Source organism: Pangasianodon hypophthalmus, chromosome 5 (assembly GCF_027358585.1).
Source record: "Pangasianodon hypophthalmus isolate fPanHyp1 chromosome 5, fPanHyp1.pri, whole genome shotgun sequence".
Taxonomy (NCBI): domain Eukaryota; kingdom Metazoa; phylum Chordata; class Actinopteri; order Siluriformes; family Pangasiidae; genus Pangasianodon; species Pangasianodon hypophthalmus.
Window position 1 is genome coordinate 4,133,708 of NC_069714.1, and position 27,317 is coordinate 4,161,024.

General features: G+C 40.5%; 2 protein-coding genes across 5 annotated transcripts in view; one reads left to right on the forward strand and one right to left on the reverse strand.

The window, feature by feature from the left end:
- slc39a10 (solute carrier family 39 member 10) overlaps positions 1-23,721 on the forward strand; it is a 43,218-nt gene extending 19,497 nt beyond the window's left edge. For all 4 annotated transcript variants that reach the window (XM_026942380.3, XM_026942356.3, XM_026942373.3 and 1 more), the window contains exons 3-11: positions 2,577-3,992; positions 4,071-4,239; positions 15,874-16,049; positions 16,231-16,404; positions 17,082-17,202; positions 17,467-17,736; positions 18,334-18,414; positions 21,400-21,590; positions 21,917-23,721. In XM_026942380.3, coding sequence (XP_026798181.2) covers positions 2,598-3,992; positions 4,071-4,239; positions 15,874-16,049; positions 16,231-16,404; positions 17,082-17,202; positions 17,467-17,736; positions 18,334-18,414; positions 21,400-21,590; positions 21,917-22,069 — 2,730 coding nt within the window. In that variant the 5' untranslated portion in view covers positions 2,577-2,597 and the 3' untranslated portion in view covers positions 22,070-23,721. The remainder of the gene's footprint in view (positions 1-2,576; positions 3,993-4,070; positions 4,240-15,873; positions 16,050-16,230; positions 16,405-17,081; positions 17,203-17,466; positions 17,737-18,333; positions 18,415-21,399; positions 21,591-21,916) is intronic.
- A 687-nt stretch (positions 23,722-24,408) lies between these two features.
- Positions 24,409-27,317, reverse strand: part of dnah7 (dynein, axonemal, heavy chain 7) — a 111,494-nt gene continuing 108,585 nt past the window's right edge. Inside the window, exon 65 of the mRNA XM_034304802.2 lies at positions 24,409-24,789. Coding sequence (XP_034160693.2) covers positions 24,583-24,789 — 207 coding nt within the window. The 3' untranslated portion in view covers positions 24,409-24,582. The remainder of the gene's footprint in view (positions 24,790-27,317) is intronic.

Sequence of the window (27,317 nt, forward strand, 5' to 3'; positions counted from 1 at the left end):
TGTATTTTATTAGGCAGAAGTGTGTGTGTGTGTGTGTGTCTCTCTGATTTTCTCATAGGCCTGAGGCAACCTGATCATAGCCTTCATGTAAGCGAATATGCATACATTATTCAAAATGATCGGATAATGCATTCTAAACAGATGCAAACAAATAGGAGGTGTACTTGTTTGTTTTTTGTTTTTTTTCTTAACATAAGTGGGAGATTTCAAGCAAGTAGTTAGATCTGAAGCTGATGCGACAAAGAAAGGCTACATTTATTAACGTGGATGATGCATTTACAGCATTCATTTGCTCATCCTTAGCATCAGCCTGGTCAGGGATATGGTGGTTTAAATCAGCCTACTAGCTTGTTTGTTTTTTGAGGAAATAGAACCAACTCTATTTGCTAGAAAGCCTCACTGGCAGCTACAAACAAAACCACTAACTGTGTGAGCGGGATTACAGTGGGATTAAACCTTACGGTTTAGGCCACACCCACTTTGGGATTATATCTAAATACATGTACGAATATTTGGAGCATTAAACAGATAGTGTCACTGTGTTACACAACTACTGTACATGCCTGAGCTCCTCTAAACAATAAACTCAGGTTTTTGTAGCTCCTTGGAAACGGTGAGCTTTTAAGATCCCTGTTGATTACCGATTCACTCAGAGAGAGATGAGGAGAGATACGCAGCACGGTTATGGCTATCAGAATGATTATGGTAATGATTACCATGCTTCCCTGAAATTCCCTCAGCCCCGGTCATCTGTGCTTGCTTTTCCAGCAGATTCCGGTCTGATCCGAATTGTCTCATGATATTTTTTCAACACGCGCCTTTGCTAAAAAAAATCCCTTTTTTTGCAGGTAACAAAGAGCACATTGAGCAGGCAACACTGTCTTATTTGTGAGGCCGGATTGCCTCAGAATAGACTGAGCTATTGCCCTATCCTATCTCCTCCGGGGTTCAGAGGTCACTTCAGTTGCATGTTTATAAACACAGTTGGCGAGAGCTCAGAGGAAGGCTCATAATTAGACCAATATTTGAAACTGAAAGCCAGAACGCCACCTCGCTCGCGTATCTTTAATTTGCTTTAGCGCGTCGATCGGGAATCACACACTGAAGCTGGTGTAAGTACTACACATGAGGCATTGAGGCAGGAGAATCCCATTGAAGTGGCTCCCTTCATGTTTTAGGAACATGTTTTCAGCTGATCCTTACAAATGATTATTATTTTTTTTTTTATAAGCGGCATGTGATCTAGCTGGGCTGTGCTAGTGACGCTTTAAAGAATTATTGTCTGCTTTGAAGTGTAATAAAGAAATATTTAGGCAGCAGTCTTTTCTTTGGAGCTTAGAAATGGACTTCCTGAGGATATTACTGACCTTAAAGTGTGTGAGGTTTTTTTTTTTCCTCCACGACTAACAACTTGATTGTATGATCGTGTCTTGAGTAATAGCAATTTCACAGAAGTTTCTTCTTAAATGTGATGTAGTTATAAGAATGAAGATCTCTGTGTTGGATCTGTATTGCTCTAAATTAATCTGTTCTTCTGAAACGAGAATGCTGAAGATTGATGTCTCTGCTGCACTGTTACCTCCTATGCCGCTGATCCTCGAAAGGATAGAAAGACAGCGTTTTTTCATTCAAGACCCTGTTGGCTTCTTTTGCTCCTAATCCCTTAGGGCACATGCATTTATCTCTGTATTTGAAGGCTGTTACAGAAACCTCACTTTAGCTTTCTCTTTACTGTACAATGCATTCTTTTGTAAACAGCACTTCTCTACTGCAACGTCCTCTTTCTTTTGTAAGACTTTCCCACAACAAAATTCTCTTTCTCAGGTTGTAGTATTTTGTGCTACTCCTGTCACTCACGCCTCTTTTAACGTGACCCCTTCCCCTTATCAGACTGTGGGAAGTGGAAGGATGTTTGTCACAGAAAACCTCTGTCTTAAAGCTCTTTCAAACTTTGGGTTCTGCCTCAGTTCCAGATCTAAGGATATATAAGAATAATTGGCTGCAGATATGAATTCGGGAAATTCGAGCCATTATGATTTGGAATTTGGTGTTTATAGTTACAGCTGAACCTTTTCCTTCCAGGTATGTTTGTTAAAACTTTCAACCCTGTTTGAGTTTATGGTGATCTGGTTGTTTGGTGGTATTCAAATGGTCAGAGGGTAGTTGGAAAATTGTCACTTTTTAAAAATTATTTATTTTATTTTATTATTTATTTTTTTGCACTGAAGTTCTCCTGTTTTCCTGCGCCATCGTTTTACATTCAAACTGTAAAACCACAATTTTGGTAATTAGCTTGCTAATACTAAGCTGCCTCACTTTGCCTTGCACTTTGCAATGTGTGTATTTCAGTGCTTTTGTCAGAAAGCTCTTCTGCATTTATTGCTTTATTATTACACCAAGACTAAAGACAGGATTCTGTCTATAGGAAAATGTGTGTAGATAACCTGTCTGGAGTTATGTCACTGCTCCTGGTCTTGTCAGTTAATAAAAGAGATTAGATTTTTCATGCTACATAAAAGCAATTTTTTTTATTTTATTGTCTTTATCTATCTATTTTATTTTTATTGTATTTGCAGTGGTCTTGAAGTGAAGAGACGATGAGAGTTCACGTGCACACCAAGTTTTGCTTTCTCTGCGTCTTCACCCTCCTGTTCCATCAATGCACTCATTGTCATGAAAGCGGCCACCACCACCACCACCACCACCACCACAGTAATGGTCACGACCATGACCATGACCATGACCATGACCACGACCATGTCCACAATGACCACCAGATATCAAGGGAGTCTTACGTAGGTCCACCAGATCAACCGGTGCCCAGCAACAAGAAAGAAGCCGCAGAGCAGGAGCAAAAGTACTACATTCAGCAGCTGTTCCGCCGCTACGGCCAGCAGGACCGGCTCGACTTCCAAGGCTTCCAGAACCTGCTGCTGAGCTTGGGGCTAGGTGAGGTGCGAGTGGTGGAGCTGGATCATGACAACCTAGGCCATGACCATGTGGCCCATCTGGACCTTCTGGAAGTGCAGGAAGGACTGCATTCGCATTCAGCTGGTCACTCACACTCACATCCGAAGCACTCCCATCACAACCACCACCATCACTCCCATGGAGAGGCTGATGGAAGCTCATGTAGCCCCAGTCTCACTGCAGTAGCCGGACCTACTGTAGAGAGCAAGCCTCGTGGACGGAAGGGCAAGGATGGTGGCCACGATCATGACCACGATCATGACCACGATCATGACCACGATCATGACCATCATGTACATGATCATAAACCTGAGCATGGCAATACTCAGACTAATCAAAGTGTTGATCATGACCACACGCATAACAGTCACGAACACTCACATGGTCACTCACATGACCATGACCATGACCATGACCACGATCATGAACAGGACAATACTCAGACTGAAACACCTGACCATGACCATACACAGGACAGTCTTGGGCACTCACATGTTCACTTGCATGACCACACAAAGGGACACAGCAATGCGCATACACAGGAAACCAATGACCTTGCTGGAACATCTTTAGAGAGCACCTTCCCCAGTAGCCATGAAGATAAGACACAGCCTCATCATCATGTCCATCATCACCATAAAAACCCCCACCCTCACCACTACCACACTCCAGACACCACAAACCAGATGATCCCTACACAAACGACCTTGACGTCCCTTCAGCTTAGCAATCCTGAGGCACACGCTCTCCAGCCCTCCAGTCAGCCTCTTAACTCAACGCCTAAGAGGAACAGGAGGCCACAAAAGGGTAAAGGACAGCATGGACGAAGCAGAACGCCTAAACCTACCACCAGCTCTGTGGTGGACGATAGTGGGAATGTCCATGAGCATGATCACGATCATGACCACCATTTGCACCATCAAGGACAGTCCAAAGAAAAACGTGCAGTACCGGAAGAGATGATGAACCCAAACTCATCCTTGTCTGCTCGGTTTGAAGACATGCCTCACCAACATGAGGAGGTAGCTCACGTCATTATTATTGCAAACTCTAATCATTTTGAACCATGGCTCACTCTTTGTCCTCATCTTGTCTTTCAGTGTCTAAATCTCACCCAGCTGCTGCACCACTATGGCCTGAGTCCCGACTCGCTCATTTCCCCAACACAGTTCACCTACCTGTGTCCTGCCCTGCTCTATCAGATAGACAGTCGCCTCTGCATCCGCCATTACCACCAGGTCCACGTTGAGGAAGCGCCTCAGTCCACAGGTACAAGCTTGCGTTAATAAAGTCACCACAGTCCTTATTATTTCATGCTTTAGGGCTATATCAGATGAGTCCACACACGCACTGACATCGATGCTGACACTTCAGCTTAATCTGCTCCGGTGTTCTGAGCTTTTCAACCTTGTCCCTTACATGATACATGTAAACTAAAACTCCTCAGGACTCTGTGACAAGTTTCTAATGCGCCGTTTTGCTACACAGGTAATTCAAGTGTTGAACAGACAATATACTGTACAGTCATAATGTAATAGCTTTGCTGATATGTGTGTATGTGTGTTTACCTTGGAGCATAGCAACGTTGACTCTACACCATTTCTCTTAGAAATGTGTCTTTTTATTTATTTTTTAAAAATTCTGTTATTTAAAGTTAAACCCTTTCATGCATAAACTAGATAGGTAAAGTTTGTCACGACAAGCTTTGATTTGATTTTGAACAAACCAATCTGAAAGTTTGAAACTGTCTGATAAGCTTGAAGATAGTTTGAAGTTGAAAGACAGAAAGAACGAAAGAAAGGGTGACTGACAGACAGTTACTGGTAGAAAGATGGATGACAAATAGAGTGATACAAGTAGAAAGACAGAAGGAGTGAGAGAGTGATATAGGTAGACTGACAGAAAGAAATATGGAGAGAGCGAGAGTGTGTGCACTACTGGTAAATTGATAGAGAGATGGATGGAGAGAGTGTGTGGCATTGATCGAGAGATAGATGAAGTGAGAGACTGTGTTACAGGTACCGTGACAGAGTAAGAGGAGCGTCAGGCCTTGTGCACACAGGTGTGTGTGTGTGTGTGAGTTTTGATAGTTGGAGTTTGAAATCTTGAACATCCTGAGCCAGGCTCTGAACATTCTGTCAGTGTAAGTCTACGGGAGGGTTTGGGACATTTGATTGTCCGCTACAATCAAATTGGGGGCAGTCGTGGCCTAATGGTTAGAGTCTCGGACTTGCAACCCTAAGGTGAACCTGAAGGTTGTGGGTTCGAGTCTCAGGTCCGGCAGGGATTGTAGGTGGGGGGAGTGAATGACCAGCGCTCTCTCCCACCCTCAATACCACGACTGAGGTGAGACCCTTGAGCAAGGCACCGAACCCCCAACTGAGCCGCAGCAAAAAAAAAAAAAGGCTGCCCACTGCTCGGGGTGTGTGTTCACTACTGTGTGTGTGTTCACTACTGTGTGTGTGTTCACTACTGTGTGTGTGCACTTGGATGGGTTAAATGCAGAGCACAAATTCCGAGTATGGGTCACCACACTTGGCCACAAGTCACTTCACAGGAAAACTGTAAGTCCAATCAGTTAGAAAAAATGTTATGTTAGCTTTGACAAGCCAACATAACTAGAATTTACATTTTCTGAAGAACCTGTGAGTGGTGCTTGCCCGTGCACAGTTTGACACCGACATGCAGCTGCACACGCGGGTCAGTAGGGGCATGTGTGTACGCGTTTGTTGAAGCATAACTAATTTGACCTATATCGGCAGGCATAATGATTGTATTTTACTAGAGTAAATAAAATAGGCTTTATAGCAGTCTGTTCATGTGCACATGATGTCCCTAGAATACCCATAATGCAATTCTCCTCAGTAAGCCAAGCGTTTTGATGTATCACACGTCTATATACTGTACTAGTAGTTTTGTGATTCCACTTATTTTAGGGGTTAACGTACATGTGACATCACTAAAATACCCATAACGCAATTCTCCTCAGTCAGCAGAGCTTTTTGGATGTGTCACATGTCTATGTTACGGTAGTTTTGTGATTCTGCTTATTTTACAGCTAATTCTATTATTTACACACAGCAAGCCAATATAATAAGCTTAAACAGCAGAACAGAATGTTGGCTTTATTGAGCCAACATAATGATGAAATAAAAAAGAAAAGTTTGGTGTTCATCTTGTCGATCATGAGAATTCGGCCACAAAACCTCATGTACATCACAACTAATGTTCTCCCTCGCCAAACAGCACCTAGAGTGACATCGTCCCATACAGCAACATAGGTGGTGGTGTCTGTAGCCCTGTGCTGTCGTTCTGGAGGTGGGAAGAAAATGTCATACAGTGTGTTGAGGAATTCCAGAAGGAGTGCTGTGCTTTAAGGGCCAATGGTGATGTGGCGATGAACAACCACTTGCAGAATGATGGCAGCACAGATAGTTATGTTCCCCCTCTTTGGCCAGGGACCTACACTACTGCCCTTTGCCCAGTGATGTTCCATCCTCTGCGATGGCTTTTGGTGAGGTTAAAGCCAGCTTCATCGACATACAGCTATTCCACTGGGTCAGGATTCGCATCCAATTCAAGTGTTCTCTGAATGAAAAGGAGACATTGTAGAATCAGTAACCACATACTGAATGGTGTACATTGTAAAGTATTTCTAAAGTTATCTGTACATACACAAATCGCATTTCCTTTACACGATCAGACTTCCTCTCAAATGGAGCTCGATATATTTGCTTCTTGCATTCTCTGTGTATTTTCAGTAAACGGTCAATAGTGGATAGTGGAAACATTTGTAATGTTGTGCTCTAATATATATGTCTGTACTTCTCGAAGTGTGATTCTGTTATATACCAAAACCGTGTCAACAACTGCAGCTTCTTGGACTTGGGTTAACAAGTGACTTCTCCACCCAGCAGATTGTCAGTCCTAAAGGAAAAAATAAATTACTGTAAAAATATATATATATATATATATATATATATATATATATATATATATATATAGGAGCTTCCATACCAGACATCTGAAGAGCAAAGTGTGAAGCCTTACCTGCTCTCAACTCAAAAGGTCCTAATGATTCCGGCCGCAGTGTGACGACAGTAATGCGCTTGTACTCGCTGCCCAGCTTCCCTCGTGCTCATTCCATGTTTGATATCACTATCATCCAGAATTGCTCAAATGTCACTGGAAATATTTATTTGCCTTCCCCGTCCTCTTCGTCTTCCTCTGCCTCTTCTTCTCTGTGGTCGTTCTTGCTCCATTTTCTGTTTGTTTGTTTTTTTTCCTGAAAAAGTATGACAGGGGCAAAGTTTATATGCCCCAGGCAATTAGGAAAACTGAGCGTATAATTATGGTGAATTGAGTTTTCACAGGCGGAATGTGGTTGCATTCATTAGCACACTGATTTCTGATTGGTAGCTCCAGTGGTTAGGAAAATGAGACAGCTGTGTTCCCAGTGAGAAGTATATAGTGTGTTGAGAAGTGTGTATAGAATTTCGCAAAATGTATGCATCAGAGCTGTAAACTATGTTGAATTAATGAGAATGCGTTTATCATTGTGAAAGAATATTGTGTGATTGAGATTTTAGCATAAGGAATCAATTATTAGGTGTATTCATTCAGGTACAGTTTATCCAAATGAGGAAAAAAATGGAACCATGGTCTTTCTCTAAGAGTGGCTGGGCAAAGAGTTCAGCCGAATGTCTGCAGATCTACTGTGGTCTCAATCATTCAAACGTTCCAGAGAGAGAACAGATCAGTGCATCAAAGACGTGGATGTAATGAAGGCCGAGTGATGGCAGGATACCTACATATGTATTCAGAGGAACAATAAAATGCAGTTGTAAACACGGTCATACAAAACAACACCATCATCATCCAAGACGATACATGTTTTACGATGGTGGTCCTGTGGTGGAACCCGCTATAGGAGTTCTTTTCATCTGGAGATGGAAAGTATTTGAGTGCAATTTATATAACACTTCTGCAGGCCATGGAAGAGGCATGTGGGAACATTGAGGCAAATGCTTGTCAAGCATGGATTTTGTGTGATACTGTGTTTTTTCTCAAGCTGTATATACACTTGAGAATATTTAGTGGGATGTTGATGAAATTCTTTGCCCTGACCAACATCAACATTGAAAAGTAGTTGTTTCATTTACAGCCCAGTACACTGCAATATCGTGACTCCATCAAGAGGTCAAGACAGAGGTACATGTATCAGATGTGAAGGACTTTGTTTTTAAAGATATTTGGCAAAGATACAAAGAAGTAAATGTATGGACATACCTAAGAACTGGTTTAATCATTTTACAGCCATTTTTTACAAAGTCCCTCCATTTCATATGCTCAAAAGTAATTGCAGAAGCTAACCTATAAGTATTAGGATTATTTTTAATACTTGGGTGCAAATCCTTTGTAGTCAATGACTGCCCGAAGTCTGGACCCCATGGACATCATCAAATGCTGAGTTTCCTCACTTGAGTTGCTTTGCCAGGGCTTTATTGCAGCTACCTTCAGTTGTTTGTGGGTCTTTCTGCCTTCAGTTTTGTCTTCAGTAAGTGAAAAGCTGCTCTGTTGGGTTGAGGTCAGGTGACTGACTTGGCTATTTTAAGGACATTAAATTTCTTTGCCTTAAGAAGCTCTTGGGTTGCGTTTGCAGGATGTTTTGGGTCATTATCCATCTGTACTGTCAAGCGTTATCTTATCAGTTTTGCAGCATTTGACTGAATCTGAGCAGAAAGTATTTCTCTATACACTTCAGAATTCATCCTGCTACTTTTATCAGCAGTCACGTCATCACTAAACACCAGTGACTCAGTTCCATTAGCAGCCAAACATGCCCATGCCATAACACTGCCTCCACATGTTTGACACATGATGTGGGATGCTTTGGCTCATGAGCCCTCCCTTTCCTTCTCCATACTCTTCTCTTCTCTTCTCTTCCCATCATTCTGGTACAAGTTAATGTTGCATCAGAGGTCAGGCTTTTTTTTTTTTTTTTTTGAAGAGTTTGTTGTTAGGGTCTGTTTTGGTTTTTCAGCCTAATGTTGGCCTTCTTCACTTGCATCGACACCTCTTTGGACTGCAATAGTGAGAGTTCGCATGAACAGCTACCAAATGCAAATTCAATGCTTGGAATCAACTCCAGACCTTTTATCTCATTAATTTGTCATGAAATAATGAGGAAACAGGCCACACCTGGCCATGAAGCTGCTTATCAATGAATTGTCCAATTAATTTTTGAGCCTGTGAAAATGGAGGTACTGTGAAAAAATGGCTGTAATTCCTAAACGGTTAATGCAATATTTTCTGCTAAACCCCTTGAATTAAAGCTGAAAGTCTACACTTCAATCACATCCTGATTGCTTCAATTCAAATCCATTGTGGTGGCATACAGAGGCAAAATTATGAAAATTGTGTCACTGACCAAATACTTTATATATATATAAAGTACTTGATATGAATGTTTTTAAGAGTGATGGAATATTACAGTGGGGGAGGGTTACGGTGCGGGACTGTTAGAATGCGGGTGTGTTACAGTGAGGGAGTGTAACAATGATGGAGTGTTACAGTAAGGGAATCTTACAGTGAGGGACTTACAGTAAGGGAGTATTACCATGTGGGAGTGTTACTGGGAGGGAGTATTGCAGTGAGAGATTATTACAGTAATGGAGTATTACAGTGAAAGACTGTCACAGTGGAGTATTACACTGAAAGTGTTACAGTGATGTGTATAGTGACGGTGTGTGAGGGAGTGTTACAGTGAGGGCGTGTTACAGTGAGGGAGTGTTACAGTGAGGGAGTGTTACAGTGAGGGAGTGTTACAGTGAGGGTACATATGTATAGTGATGGAGCATTATATTGACGGAATATATATCAGGACATGTTACAGTATGGGATTATTACAGTGTGGAAGTGTTACAGTGGGAATGTTACAAGGAGGGTGTTTACAGTGAAGGAGTGTTAGAGTGAAGGAGTGTTAGAGTGAAGGAGTGTTAGAGTGAAGGAAACAATGCAGTGTTACAGTGAGGGAGTGTTAATGGAAGAGTGTCCTCTATCTGTGGACGCTTGGTAATTGTACTGTCACTACAAGGCTCCAAGAACTAAACTGATCGAAATTGAGGTTGCAGAGAGAAACTTTTTTTGAATTTAATAAAATATCTTTTATAATATACTTTTAACGGTTATGGAAAATGTTTGTAATAAAACAAGACAATAAAAATTGGAATGTAAATGATTTTAAAGTAAAGCTCATGCAGCCACATTAAGTTAATGTAAAATTAGAAGATAAGATTTGTGCAGACAAAAAGTATAAAAGTTAATCAGATGACCAAAGGATAGGATTACAAGGTCTGACAGCTGCTGAAAGGAAGGACCTGTGAAAGCGCTTCCTTGTGCATCGAGGTATGCAGCCACATGCCGTAACTGTAAACCTTACCCAGCCACATGACATTAAAGTAAACCTTATGTACAGTAGTTACACAATTTTAAAATTAAACACAAATTATCCAAAACTAAATACCCCCTCAACCACCAGTAGCGATAATACCACCTCAACTAGAAATACTCATAACTGCCAAATACTATCTCAATTACAAATACAAACACAGCTAAATAAAACCTCAAATGACCATATGGGACATTATGAAGTCCCATTACAGTCCCATTACAGTCCCATTACAGTCCCATTACTTTAATATGCATTTTGTTTCTTGCAGTGGGCCTAAGGGCCAATCAGCAGGTAAATATATTTCAGTTCCAATATTATCTGTTGAGAGATGAGAATACATTTCACAAAGTAAGAAATATTAACTCATAAATTAATTAATTATGGTTGTATGGTTGGTTGATTGATTTTTAAAATACACCTTTGGCACACAGCGCATTTCATGTAAACCTTATGCAGGCGCATGTTATTAGTGACATTATTACAGTCACAGTAGATTAATGTAAACCTAATGCAATACATTATTGTAAACATGATGCAGTCATATTGCATTAATGTAAACCTTATGCATGTTTTCATTGCAGTGGAACAAACGACGGCGGAAACAACACGTAAATTAATTTCAATTTAAATTTTATATGCTAAGAATTGAAAATACATTTCTATTAATAAAGAAATTATATATTGGCATTATTTATTTATTTAGGTTGGTTGAGTGAGTCATTAATTTTTTTTTTGATTAATTGATTGACAGACTGATTATAAAATGATTAATTATGAATAAAACTTTGGCAGCTGTCACAAAAGTAAAGAAAAAATTAAAATTCAGATTAAAATCAGCTCCTGACTGTCCAATTCCTTTAAAACTCTTCAAACTCTAAAAAGACCCATTTATAGGACTGATATTCAGTCTGAAATTCAGATCACATTCTAATGCTAAAACCTAAAAAACCTTAGGGCTAGTCCAGTGGGATAAGAGCGGGAGTGTTACAGTGAGGGATTGTTAGAGTGTGGAAGTATTACAGTGAGGGAGTGTTACAATGAGGGAGTGTTACAGAGAGAGTGAGTGTTAGAGTGAAGAGAGTGTTACAGTGAGGGAGTGTTATAGTGTAGTAATATTACAATGAGGGAGTATGACAGAGTGTTAGAGTGAAGAGAGTGTTAGAGTGAAGAGAGTGTTAGAGTGAAGAGAGTGTTAGTGAGGGAGTGTTACGGGGACAGATTGTTATGGTTGGGGAGTATTACACTTAAGGAGTATTACAGTAAGGGGTTATTACAGGCAGAGAGTGTTACAGGGAGGGAGTATTACAGTGACGGGGTATTAAAATGAGGGAATGTTACAGTGAGAGATTTTTACAGTTAGTATTACAGTGAGTCTGGGTATTACAGTGAGTCGGGGTGTTACAGTGAGTCGGGGTGTTAGTGAGTCGGGATGTTACAGTGAGTCTGGGTGTTACAGTTAGTGAGTATTACAGTGAGTCGGGGTGTTACAGTGAGTCGGGGTGTTACAGTTAGTGAGTATTACAGTGAGTCTGGGTGTTACAGTGAGTCGGGGTGTTACAGTGAGTCGGGGTGTTACAGTTAGTGAGTATTACAGTGAGTCGGGGTGTTACAGTGAGTCGGGGTGTTACAGTTAGTGAGTATTACAGTGAGTCGGGGTGTTACAGTGAGTCGGGGTGTTACAGTGAGTCGGGGTGTTACAGTTAGTGAGTATTACAGTGAGTCGGGGTGTTACAGTGAGTCGGGGTGTTACAGTGAGGGAGTATTGGGGCAGGGAGTGTTACAATGATGGAGGGTTACAGGCAGGGAGTGTTAGAGTGAGGGACTGTTACAGTGAGTGTTAATGGAAGAGCGCGCTGCATTTGTGAAATATGACCATAAACATACTTTCAAATTAGGCCCAAATTTGACCTGATGGTGACGCTAGAGCGTTGGCAGCACTTGGCCCAAATTTGGTCAGAATGTTCCTTAGACCCTCCACAATCAGTGTGCAAAATTTCACAACTTTGTACCAGACGGTTCTATGGGCTGCCATAGACACACTCTAGCCAGAAGAAGAAGAAGCAGAAGAAGAAAAGGTAGAATAACAGTAGGGTGCCTACTCACCTTTGGTGCTTGGCCCCATAATAATAATAATAATGATAATAATAATAATAATAATAATGATGATGATGATGATGATAATAAATATTATCATTATTATTAATAGTATTATTGCAGAATGTTGGCTTTGTCATTCCAACATAATTATTTATGCGCATATCCAGATTCCTCCTCTTAAAATTGCATAATATATGAAGTGTGATTCTGTCAGAATATCTAAATATCAAATATTACAAAGTAAAATTAATTGAGTAAATCCTTGAGTAAAAAAGGCTAAAACTGTATGCCTCTTTACAGCTCCAAAATCTAAAATATGTAATGCTGAAGACAGAAATTTAAGAGAGAAAATATCATTTATGGACATTCTAAATTTACACAACTAAAAAAAAGTTTCCAGTTAAATCTGGCAACAAAAAAAAATGTTGTACTTAATTTCTTTTTCTTTTTTTAATGCAGAAAGTTAGTAAAGTTTGAGCTTTAGAGCTACAGAGGATTACATTAATTGACAATAATGCTCACAAGTGATTTGGGGGTGATTTACATTTACACTATTACATTATACTTGTATTTTCCTAAAATATAAAAAAAGAGCCTTAAACTGACTGTCCGTGAGTGTGGACACTGTGCATGAAAGGGTTAAATAGGCTGTTATCTAAGTTTATCTACTATCCTAATCTAAACTCTTCTTGTTGCTTGTTCTATAAAACTGCCGTGGCGAATTGTCTCGGTCTGGTTTCTTTATCTTCCTTTATGTTTTACATAAGGGTTATAACTCGCTGTAATCAAGTAGTAAAATCATTTGACTCGCAACAAACCCCACACACGAGGCAATTTTCCATACAAAAATAACCTACTGAAAGAGGCACATTGTGCTGTTGACAAGTTCCTGTGTTTACTACAAGAAGACTAATCCAGACAAACATGATATTAAAGATAAATGCACTGCCACTACACTATAAACAAATTCGCATAAAAGAGTCGCATAATACATAACGCAAACGTATGCAATACTGGAAAATGAAACAACTTGTCAAAATGACTGCGGGAATCTAATTTGATATGATGTGCGCGAGTTCAGTGTGAATGATGCCGTTGTCTTTGGCTGTATCTTCCCTGAGGAAAGCGATCATATGCCTCACTCTGCCTGTGTGGGTGTGAACACTGGAGTCTTCTTACATGCACAAAAAGTCATCAATACTGAAACGTGAACCTGAACTCAAAGCCAGTTGTACAGATACGATCTGAAGTCTGTTTTACACTGTGCGAACTTCAGGCACACTGTATGAGACGTGAAATAAAATCCTGGCCGAACTGTGTAATAGACTATGTGATAACAGTTTGTTCTCCATGTCAGATTCTGAAAGTTAGTACATTCTGTGTACGTCATCCAACCGTTCGACGAGAGCTCATGCAGAAACAAGCCGTCAGTGTAACAGGAGCAGCGTTACCTCTAGAGAATTGATGCTGAAGAAGAGGAGTTTGGAGCTGATCTTGGCTTTAAAAAAAAAATGAATGAACAAATAAATAAATAAGACAACATGAATGCCAGTTCTTCAAAGTGTGCTTTACTTAATAAGGAAACAGGAAAATGTCATTCATCTACCATTTCCAGCTCTGTGCTGTCACGATTAAATAATAAACTTATTCAGCCACTACTGTATTTTTAGCTGTCTGGTGAGTTTCGCCTCATCCTGTGCCGTCCTCCTACTGATGCTGAGTGCTGTAGCAGCTGTTAAGAGCAGCGCTCAACATTTTTACCTGCAACATCAAAATTGGGCCAAAAATCGTACAGTGTAACCCCGGCTTTATTTATTAGAAGTTCAGTAATACATTTTGTCAGTATATTTATTCCTAATCCATTAAAAAGGCATCGATAAACCACTGATTCACACACTGATAACTAGGCCATTAATTAATGAATTAATTAACACTTGTACTAGTCATTAGAAGTGGGGAGAAGTGTGTGTGTGTGTGTGTGTGTGTGTGTGTGTGAGAGAGAGAGAGACACACACACACTCACTGGACATGAGCTTGAGGGTGCTATTTATTAGGCCTGTATAATTAGCACTGTGTGTCTGTGCGTGATTGCTTTTTCCTCCAGAGACAGTGTGCGCTTCTCCTAAACGAGCGAGGATCCTTTACAAGTTTATAGTCTGTAACTTTCTGCTGTGCTCTTCAGAGAAATACAGTTTTAGCAAAAGACAAAAAAAAAGTGCTAATTGCATTTTTTTTATAATCATACATATTAATGTGGTTAACTGTAATTAAAATATCACAATATGGAGTCACTGAGTTATCAGTATTCTTTTTTCTTTTCAGTCATGTGAGCTCTTTCAACACTTCTTTTTTTTTTTTAAATCTGATCTTTACACTTATCCAGAAATCAGAAATCTGTGCACTCCGTGCCCGTGAGGGGCCACATTAAACACCGTGCTGAATTTAATGTCAGGCATTTTAGTTAAATAAATGAATTAATTATGACCTTGTGCATTTTTTCCGAGGAACAGGATCTGCAGTTGTTATAAACAGTAACGCCCAATGAAAAAGCTATAAAAAGTATCCTTAATGTATGACCTCTAAAACTTTTAAATAACTCTCATTAAAATGCAATTAAAGTGATTGCCTAATTAAGCTAATTAAGTAAATTTTTGCTCAGTAGAGTCTATTACCACTCCAGCATATCTAATCAGCTTCCATTGTGAAGTTAATGCATGTTTTCTTGTGTGTAGCCTCACTGTCTACCTGCGTAGCCTCTACAGTCTATACTTAGGGTGCTTTCACACCTAGTAGTCTGAAGCAGAGACAAATTAGTACTTTAGGTTGCCGTTTGGTTTGTTTTTACGTTACACATAATTAAACAATCCAAAAAGCAAATGGAGCATTTAGGGCTGAAAACAGTCTTGTAAAACACTTTTGTTCATTGGTTAGAATTTGAGGTGTGTAGAACACACACAGAACACACAGTTTCATAATCATTTTGTGTATCAGATCCAGCTCTTTTTTTTTTCCTTCCTCAGTCCACATATCCAGACCTCTCACGAGGCTTTTTTTACTCATTTTGTGGTTTTTTTGGCTCATTTTGTGACTCAGTTTAGTAGATCGCATCGACAGAAAAATGCTGCACACAACCCAAAACACACGACATGTTTGGTTCACTTCCTGCAGTTGGGTTGAAATTAATTGTAATTAAACCGCACTGTAGTTCGCATGGAAGCGGACGGAGAACATCTCGCTCAGATGCTCTGAGTTGTTTTGGTCCGCACCCGAGTGCGATTGCTGTGCTCTCACCTGCACAAACAACCACTCCAGCACATTTCTCCAGCACTGAATACTTGCTCTTGTTGTTGCAGCATGGATCTGGGTGTGGGGCTTCGTGTCCATCACTGTAATCAGCCTGCTGTCCCTGCTGGGCGTCGTGCTGGTGCCCATCCTCAATCAGTCCTGCTTCAAGTTCCTGCTCACCTTCCTGGTGGCGCTGGCAGTGGGCACGCTGAGCGGCGATGCCCTCCTCCATCTGCTACCTCACGTAAGACCAAATGAACTTTCTGCTTGAAGAGGCTGAGTGAAGTGTTTAATGACCACTAATCAGTCACGTGCGGAATCATGTGTACTGCGTTATCGGGCATTGTGATAGGCCGCGAGCATTGTATTTTCTGTCACAGTGCACTGAGTTCATGCATTGTTCCATATTCTGTTTTATCTTCTAGTCTCAAGGAAGCCATGACCACAGTCACGGTGAGCACGAACATGCAGATGAGGACATGGACCTGCTCACGGAGTTTGACGGCGTGTGGAAGGGTCTGACTGCGCTGGCAGGAATCTACCTCCTGTTCATCATCGAGCACTGCATCAGGATGGTCAAACATTACAAAGAACACGGGGTACGAGGCTGTTTCAGACAGGACAAGGACTGCTGTGCAGGGTTGGGCCAGCGCTATTCAAATCCACTACCAAATGGCCAAATGGGAAAATCATGTGGGTTGTGAGGGCTGAGACAGAACAGCTAATCAGTGAAAGACTGAAAGAGTGTAGATAGTAGAGTAGAAGCTTTAAAAATTGGTATGTCATGCACAAACATGTCCTAGTACTAGTAGTATGCGAGTACTGATTGAACAAGTGGAAAAAATAACACAAGACAAGGTGGAAGTTAATGTAAGGTGATTACTGATACAGTTATTCAGGGTGTTATTCCTCAAAGCAAAGAGTCGTGCATTAAAAACAGCAAAAAAAAAAAAATCAATTTGCAATTTTTCACCAAAATAAGGCATTGATATTTAATAAAATGTTGGTATTGCTCACTCATGATTATTTTCTGTTTGCCAGTGTAATAAATCTAATATTATCACTAATTACCTGTCAGACTCACATGGGCCATTTATAGACTGATTGATGGACAGCTGGTTAAAATGGCCTCGGTTAGGAGAAGTCATTAATTCTGAAAACTAACCAGAAACCGAGAACAGCCATCACACAACAGTGCATGTGTTTTAGGACAGAAAGGAAGGAAAGTATAGAAGAGAAGGAGCGTTTTTGCTCTAAACTGGTTTTGTCTGTGCAGGGTAACTTCTGTCGGAGGAAAAAGAGAGGCGAGGATGGGAAGATTGGGAAGAAGCTGTCCGATCACAAACTAAACAGGCGCTCAGATGCGGAGTGGATGCATTTAAAACGTTTAGATGATGGTAAGTCACTTGTCCAGCCACTTGTCCACTTTCGAAAACTATAAGACTGCAAAGGTGATTTAGATTTACAGCATTTAGTAGACAACCTTCAAGAAAAACCAAAAAAAAAGACATTTTTTAATAGCTCATTTAAGTGCTTAGTGAAGAGGTAGGTCTGCTGGGTTTGTTTGAAGACAGCCAGTGACTCAGCTGTCGAGACACTACATCATAAACTAAAGTCAGTTTTTTTGGGCTGATGTTCAAAATCCACTTTTCCGCAATCAGCTTCCCAGAGCGACACTCCGATGATGGAACCGCAGCCTCCAGATTCTCCCAGCAAGGCTCCACTGGCCATTATGGACACGGAGCTCCCTGTAGCCGCTGAGGAAAACAGCAAAAAGGCAAAAACAAAGAAGCACGGCCACGGCCACAGCCACTCGCATCACGACCACTGCCACTCAGAGAAGGACATGAAAGACGCCGGCATCGCTAGCATAGCCTGGATGGTCATCATGGGAGATGGCATGCACAACTTCAGTGATGGGTTGGCTATAGGTAAACATGCCGAAATGTCTAGAACTTACTGCTTGCTTAGACTGGAAACAATAACAATAATTAAAACAGTGAAAACAATAATCAGCACAAATGGCCGTGATTAAAAAGATTTGATAAAGAATGATGGAAACTGGAGATGACAAAATGACATAAAAATCACAATAGTTTAAGATATTTCTGCGATATATGATATGTATCATGATATATAGGTCCACAACATTTAACTATAAACCATTAATAAATTCAAATCGCTGTGGTATAAGTGAAGCAACACACTCCAGACTGTGCTGTCGTGCCACATCATGCGCATTAACTTTGTATACCAGCATGGTCTGGAGTGTGTAATTGCTTACATATTGCCCATTTTCTGATGCAAATGAATTTATAATAACAGACAATGGTGACTTTATCTCTGCAGCACGTTTTTTTTTATGTTTCACGATCAGTCTTTTCCTTACATCATCACTCGCTTCAGAATATTTACCAGAATACTGTTGAGGGAAATGTGTAGTAATTAACAAATTCTTTTAACAACTAGAAATTTGCTTGGCAGAACATGGAAACCTACCTACAGAAGAGCTGTATTCTGTATTCCAGGTGCTGCGTTTAGTGCCAACATTACAGGGGGTATCAGTACATCTGTTGCTGTCTTCTGCCATGAATTACCTCATGAACTGGGTAGGTCATTTCTCAGAACTAATGCAAATGTTGCCTTGGTTGAAACTGATTTATTTGTAGGAAACTCAAATACACCCCATATATCTATCATTCTGTTAAAACATACAGTATATTACCATTTAAATGGTAACCTTGTGTCGACTGTTGTCTCTTAATGACTGACATCTGCGAAGGACACGGTTCCTGTGGTCCTTTATGCATTACTCATTTATGTTATAATTTGCAGTGAATAAACGCAGATGTATAATCTCAGACCAGTGCTGTATTTCAAGATAGCATTTAAATTGATGTTTCCAGCATTTAGCAGACGCCGTTATCCAGAGCGACTTGCAGAAGTGCTTTGTCGTCTCTATCAAAAACACATCCTCTTGCTATTTCACTTAGACTACCATCAGTTGAAAAACCCTGCTGGGAAAGCTAGTACAGCAAGAAAAGAAAACACAAGGTCAAGGAATTTTTAATAGACTAAATAATTCATAATTCACATGCTTGGTGAAGAGGTCTTGAGTTACTTGAAGAAGGTCAGTGACTCAGCTGTTCGGACCGCCAGGGGAAGTTCATTCCACCCCCCCTGGGTGCCCGAACAGAGAAGAGAGTCTTGATACATGTCTTCCTTGATCCTTGTAGCATTATTCAAGTACTCACTTGCTTAACTTTTCTGCACCTGGAGGATGAAAAGTGATACCGTTTCTGGAAAATGTTACGATTTGATGGTAACAAAGACTCTGGGAAAAGAGTCGCTGTTGCTGTAAAGCAGCATGAAGCTTCTCTTCAAAACTTTCTGCCATTCTCACGATAGTTGTCATGAGCCGCGTCTCAAATAAGACGTTATTTAATGCTGTGCACTAATCAAGAAGATGCAGAAGACAAGTGACATTCATGTTGGGTTTATTATTGCTAGCGTTGTTAGGGTTTCACGGTAGGTTATGGTGTATGATCCGATGCTTCACCGTTGTTTTTGTTTTTTTTATTATTATTTTTTTAATACAGAGTAAAATCCTTTGATTAGTCTACTGATTCTTTAATTTATCTAATAATTTTTTTTAACCTGATCAAGTTCTTTACTCCAGTGGTTCTCATGACTTTTTTGTACAGCTGCGAATTCTCAAAATTGTTTCTGGCTAAGCAGCTCTACCTTGCTATGTATTATTTTTTCATTCTCAAAAATCTTTTTCTAAGTAATATTTTTTTCTAAAAAGTCTTTCTAAGAAAGAACAATTAGGGGATTTAATTTTTTTTTTTTTTTTAATTCTTGTTCTACACATTATTGCCAAAAGTGTGTGTAAACCTGACCATCACACCCATATGTACCTGCTGAACATCCCAGAATCCAGATTTATTCCCCCTTTGCTGTTATAATAAGCTCCACTCTTCTGCGAAGGCTTTCCACTAGATTTTGGAGCGTGGCTGTGGGGATTTGTGATCATTCAGCTACAAGAGCATTAGTGAGATCAGACACTGATGTTGGTGAGGAGGTCTGGGGTTCAGTCGGTGTTCCAGTTCATCCCAAAGGTGTTCAGTGGGGTTGAGGTCAGGGCTCTGTGCAGGACACTCGAGTTCTTCCACTCCAACCTTCACACACCATGTCTTCATGGAGCTTGCTTTGTGTACAGGGGCATCGTCATGCTGGAACAAGTTTGGGCCTCTTAGTTCCAGTGAAGGGAAATTGTAATGCTACAGCATACAGAGACTTTCTATACAACTGTGTGCTTCAGACTTTATGGGAACAGTTTGGAGAAGGAACACGTGTGGGTGTGATGGTCAGGTGTCCACATACTAGTCGAGATCACATTATTTTCTGAGGAAGTGCACAACCAACATGCTGAACAAAACCAAGTTAGGCATAGTTACTCGTTAGATTTACTCGTAGTTAAAATTACGAATAATGTTTAGAGAGAAATAAATTTGAGAAAGCAGTTGTTGGTAGTGGCTTCAGACTTCTCAGCCCTGCTGTATTTAGTATAAGGAAGGTTAAGCTGGCCTTAAGGATGCTACCAGTCAGTATGAATCACTCCTAGTGCAGCCGGATCTTTTGTACCTTCCTGCAACAATACCGTGCAGCAATATTTCTCCTGCTTGTGTGAGTAATGGCTTTTCATTTCCAGTGATGCCTGTTGCATCCCAAATCAATCGATCACCTCGTCCCAGACATCAGCTGGGGAACAGAGACGTTCCATCTATCTCTCTGTGTATGTCTGCCTCCTTTCATGTTTAAATGGAAGGAAAACAAACAGTAACCAAAATGGCTGTGCCATAGATCAATCAAGTCTGAGACAAAACAACACAAACCCAAATATCCTTCATAGTGTTTGGGTTACCTGGCCAGAATATCTGTTTATTTTTGAGTTTTTCCACGTAGGATCGTATGTATCCTATGTGTATATATGTATGTGTATGTATAAGTTTGGTTTTTTGACTGATCTGATTTTCACAGGCTTGTGTTGTGGTGTTTATATTTTTGCCATCTCAGGGGAATGATGGGTCTGCCAGCACCTCTTCACGAGGCACGACGCAGTGGTAATGAGTGCTCTTTAGCACCTCGAGGCGCAGCTAATTTCCTTTGACGGCTGTTTTAATTGTGCCTGTCGACACGAGGGAAGTCGAGAGCTAGCGCAGTAGCGTTGCACAGTTGAGACTGTCAAGTCTCCACCGGTTTTCCTGAGATGGATTGATGCATGAGACACATTAATGCATTCTAGACAGTAATTAGCAGGGAAGGAGGACAGGAGACACGACGTAACGAGAATCTAGGCCAACAATCGACTTTTTTGGCATTTTCACTTCGTCTTGCTTGGGGATTGAGACCGAGTGCCAATTGGCTGTGTACATTTTTAGCCCGTCACCTAAAATAATGTGCTTTTGAAATTAGTGCAATGGAAGTGCGTACATACTTGTACATGTCTGCGGGTTGTCCTTGAACAAGCCGTTGTTTGCGCTGCGTGGTGTGATGTATGGGTCTGACACTGTGCCTGTTTCTGCCTGTAGGTGACTTTGCGGTGCTGCTGAAGGCCGGTATGACAGTAAAGCAGGCTATTGTGTATAACTTGCTGTCAGCTCTCATGGCCTACTTTGGCATGGTGATTGGCACAGCCGTGGGTCAGTACACACACAACGTCACAAGCTGGATTTTCGCCATCACTGCTGGCATGTTCCTCTACGTGGCCTTGGTAGACATGGTGAGTATTGATACACTTCTGAGGATTTACTAAATAAAAATGCATTTAGAGCTGCAATTCCTGTTGATGTTAAAAAAAAAAAATCACGTGAATGTTTCATTGTTGCTGAACACACATGTGGATGTGGATTATATTTCCAAGCCATCGTCCAGTCACTAGTAATATAATACAATACAGAAGAACTATTTTAATCCATTTGTGAAGTATTTTACAACAAAAATGCACTTGATGAGCAGCAAAGTTGATCATAAATGGCAAATTTGCCTGAATTTTCTGTTGAGTCTAACGTCAGTGATATTTGAAATGAATTTTCTTTTGTTGAACAGTTGCCTGAGATGCTGCACGGCGATAGTGAAGATAATAAACGCTGCCAGCTGGGACACTTTGTCTTGCAGAACGTTGGCATGCTCACAGGCTTCGCCATCATGCTGCTCATCGCCATCTTCGAGGACCGCATCGTGTTCGACTTCGGCTTCTAGCTTCATCTCCACGTCAGCAACGTCCTCTTCTGAAAACATGGCACGAAGCGTCCTTGTGTTTTCATTTGCTCTCCAAGAGGGCCTCGGTGGCTTATGGTGGACATGCAGACAAGAACATTTACAATTTGGCTATATTTCCCTCCTTATTGAGTAAACCCGAGTAAGCACAATCCAGATGCAGAAACGCAGGCGTCCCCCCCTCCCTCTCTCTCTCTCTCTCTCTCTCTCTCTCTCTCTCTCTCTCTCTCTCTCTCTCTCTCTCTCTCTCAGTCTTCAAAAGCTCAAAGAGCATCTCCCAGTGCTTATCTTTACATGTGTATCAGTATGTGAACATCCTCTAAATATCACTACATATCAGAAGGAAGTTCCAGAATTGAAGGAGTATCCCTTTAATTTAATGACGGACAGACTGTTGAGAGAAGCAGCTATCGCAGCCAGCCATCCCTCTGAGTGTAGTCGTCCAGTAATAAGAGTTGTGTTTCCATTTGTAGTGCACTTACGGGCCTCTTCATGAAGAAATGTGACGTCTCTTGCTGTGTTGTGTCTCGTGTTGTCCAACCATCATCGTGCTAAAGCACAAGTCAAAGCCGCAAACTTCTCCAGCGTTTAAAAAAAAAACAAAAAAAACAAAAAAACTGTACTGAGTATGAATGGCAGCCATTGTTTGCGTAGTTGCGTAGATTTGCCTGCTTTTCATTATGCTGTAGTAACTCTACTGTTTATAGGTGGAGGAAGCGCACTACATTTATCACTCTGTTCAAATCCTTCCATCAGCAAATCCTGTAAAGCCATCAGTTGCCATCCATTTCAGTATTAGTCCAAAAAAAAAAAAAAAAAGTGAACAGTGTTTTGAAGCAAGGTTAGAATGATGTAACAGCCAGGTCAAGCTAGTATTTTGTTAGCTACGAGTTGTTGGATCAGCCAGATCCCAACACGAGATATTTATTAGATTGTTTCATTCGTCAAGCTCTCATTTTTCTCATTGCTACACAGCGCATTGTTTTAAATATACACGTTCATGCAGTACATCCAGGTGACCATTTTTTTCATCAGTTTACTGTTGTGTGTCTGCAACGTTCATTACTGTAATTATGCTCTTTGTTTCAGCTTGTTATTCTGGTCAAATCAAGGTGTTACACTTGGCCCAGGGTGCTGAATCTTTCATCATGACACACAATCAGAAACAGTTCTTTGACAGCAGTTAGTAGATTTAATGTAAATTCAGCGATGTATCTTTCTGGCTTCTTTGACAATCCAAACTCCACGGTTCAGTATCCAAACTCCAGGTTTGATTTGCACTTGCACAGATGTTTCATTTCCTTGTAATCTAAACAAATGGTGGATTTTTTTTTTTTTTTTTTTTTTTGCTGCAGTATGTGATGCTGTTTTGAGGGCACTGACCACCGCGCTGCACTGTAGACTTTCCCACCACACATTCCATTGGCCGTGTCTGCTGCTCGATTCGCTTACCAAGCAAACACTCCTGTTCTGTGATCCGTTCTCTTGAATGTATATAAAGATCAGTCGCTTTCATTTCGCCAACATTCTCAAATGGACCTGAAACATGCATGTGGCATGAGCTAAATGGAACAAACTTTTTTTTTTCCCCTGTTTTGGTCAGTGTTTGATTTCTATTAAATAGAGTAAGACATGCTGAGTGTTGAGCGTTTTGTTTGTTTTGCTTCTCAGTTATTAGTTATAGGAAGTGATGATGACATAATTAAAGTGTTCACCTTGATCATGCTCGAGTTTGATCAAATGAACCAAAGCACAAGGTGGTTCAAACTAACTTTTAATCCAATTTTCTGGATTATAAGTATGAAAAGAGAAAGGCATGTGGTACGATTAAAAAGCACTTGTATATCACTCATCTACATTGTAATTTCCAATGTGGTAGTGCAGCTTGTATTTAACAAAATAATAATAATAATAATTAATAATAAAATGTATGGTCTTTTTACCTGAAAGATTACTTCATCACTTACTTCATCACAAAGATGAAAAAATGTGAAGGATCTGGCCTTGACGGTTTTTTTTCCCTGCCATTCTGAAAGCTGGGTGTATAAATGTCTTCATCACATTTGTTAGTCTTGCTGATGTCGCTCTGTCTAGAAATAAAGGTCCGCCAACTGCTCTCTTTGTGTTTGAGCGTGTAAACTCCTGAGTTTTTATCCTGAGAGGATTAAGGCTTTTTCCAAAATAAACAAATGATTTTAAATCCAATTTCAAGATCTGAAGTAATGATTGCCACTTTTTAAAAGTAACTCAAAAAAACCCACAAAGCTGAAAAAAAGGCTGTCATCTGAAGAATCTGAAACCTCTGAAAAGACTACGAGCCAGACTTGAGTAAGTTTTATGGAATGATTCATTACACTAAAAGGCAGAGATTGTGAACAGTTTCGAGAACAGAGCTATTGTGAACAGTATAAATGTGAACAGTATAAATGTGAACAGTATAAATGTGAACAGTATAAATGCGAGGCTTGAATATGCCACCTTTAGGTACTGCTGCGTTATGAGTTCAGCTGGCAGAGCAGAGCAACGCCGCGACGAATCCAGTGCTCAGGTGGCACGTCTGAGTTGAGGGTCATGGCGATGACGTAGTTGGTGGAGTGGCCCGTGGTGGACAGCGTCCCCCGTCTCTCACTCGTCTTATACACGGGTGAAATGTAGCACAGGCGCTTGGGGATGTCCTGCTTCTTGATGGGCATGAGCCAAATCTACAACAGTGGACATTAATGAGGAGAAGCATTTCATATGCACACATTCAGTCAGACATTCTGCTCTGAAGTACTACGTGTGCAGAGGGATTTTCAAGTCGGTTACAATGTCACAGTATTAAAAAAAAAAACCCAATGAGAACACTGACTTTGTACTATTTGTGTGTTGTGCTGCGTTCACGACAACTGGGAAGTCAGAATTTTCCAACTCAGAACCTCCCACACTACTTCCCACATGACAGCGTTCTCACGAACTCAACCGTGTAAAGTTGAAAATAAAATGAATACTCACTGTAAGCCATCTGCAAAAACTGGAATTCAGGAGTTGTTTGGTTATTGCTTAATTTGTTTTTAAAGTGGATTTATTTTATTTACATGAAAAAGCAAGTTGATCACAAAATCTTGCAAAAAATCTTAACATTTCAATGATCAAAGTATCACCCAGTATTTCAAATATTAGCAGTAACCTTTCAGTCTGCGAAAAAAACCTTAAATCATGCCGTTGTTTCTCGTTCTTACTTTTCACTATGAGCACCGCCATGCTGAAGTGACAATATAGAATCGCAACTCAGAGAAGTCGGAGCTTTCGAAAAAATCGGACTTTACGAATAGGAATTACAAGTTCGAGAGCCGTTCAAACGGACCTTCAGGAGATTTCCCGCGTGGTCATGAACGCAGCATTAGCACTGTAATAGCTGATAATAAGCTGAATAACTAATGCTAGCTAGCTGCATACCAGACACCAAAATGTGTCTTTAATATTATCAAGAAAATCTTGCTATAAAAGTGCAAGTTAAAAGTAGTAGATTGGCGAGAAATGAAATATTCCTCTCATCCTAGGACGTCTTTACTTCTTTAGGTTTGTGCTGCTGTTATGAGGCTAATGTTGCTAAAAGGTAATGGAGGTCTGTTTCACCCAAAATCTTTTCACTTGCAGGTATTCGACTCGATAAATATTGATAATAAATGGATTTTCTGATAGTACGTGCTGTATCCTGGTCAGGGTTGCCGGGGAACCGGAGCCTATCCCAGGAAAGCCAGTTGGGAGGTAGGAATACACCCTAGATTGTGTGCTAGCACACACACACACACACACACACACACACACACACACACACACACACACACACACACACACACATGTATTGCCCTCCAGGGGCAATTTAGAGTCCTGACTATTCATATGGTCCAAAATAAAGTCAGTAGTTGTAGTTAAACAGGACATTTTACTCAGTTGGTTGTTGATTTCTCAACCTCAAAGTTATAGTGCCCTATAATGTGCTGGGTTTTTCAAAAACACATCACATTTATGGGTGTTGTTTACCTATATAACCTTTAAAACTACATTTTATCGGGACGTAAAGATCAGCCAATTTATCAGTAAACAATTAACGTTAGGGTAAAAACAGCTAGTAAAAACTAGTCCTTCTGCATAACACTTCCTGCTGAAAACTAAGAGCTTTGGTGGGGAGCAAATATGTGTCAGTTTTGAGCTTATGGACACATCTGGATCATTCCTAATCAGGAAAACTGCTTATCCATCCATCCATCCATCCATCCATAATTGTAGCTTTTATTTAAAAAACTAAACAAGCCTAAAGATTTCCTTTTAGTTTCTGCATTTTGTGTCTGTGTGTGTGTGCATGTATGCACATTTCAGTTGTATAAAGACTGAGTGAAAAGCTAGTAGAAAAAGGAAAAAAGCTTTGTCATGAAAGTTAAGATTGAAATTTAGATTGTCAAATTCTGATTCTTGGATTAATTCACCTCGGAATTTCTGACTATTAAATAGCAGCTTGTGTGTATTTCACAGCGCGAGAATGAGGGAGGGAATCGGAATATAAGTTTAGGGAAAAAAACAGTATTTCCAAAACAGTGCCGGCTGTAGATTTTACTCCACACTATTCACTTACTGCAATATTCATGCAATATTTTGTATAAATATGTAATTGGAACGTCTTCCAATCAGTGTCGAACAAAGACAAAGTGAACTTTTTGAGTTGCTGCGCTGAAATGGCTTTATGCTTTTCAGAAGCCCCAAGATAACACCCAGCAAGACAAAAGCTCACCATGTGCGTTTTGTCTCCTGGGTCACAGCAGCTATAATTAATCATTCGGATACTCGCTGTAGCAAAGGCTTTTGGGTATTGTACGGAGATGAAAAGCGCTGCCTCCCAGGAGCCGAGCCACATAATGTCTGGAGGAACTCCATTCTCCTCCCTCGTGTGCTGTGTTTGTATTGCAAGACATTTTCAATTCACCGTGAGCTCGGTGTTTACAAGACTTAGCTGAGAAAGTTGCACAGTAGAATTGGAGTTAATGCGACGGAAACAGGGAGGAATCTCCGAGCTGGTCAATGATCTAGTTTATGAAGCTGTTCACCGAGCCCTTTTATGCTCAACAGACTCGAAAAAAAAAAAAAAAAAAACACAAATTCACCAGTGGAGCGTTTGTAAGATTATCTCGGCCATGTTGAGACTGAATCCGCTGTAAAGTTCTCCTGCACGAATGACTTCAAAAGTCAAAGT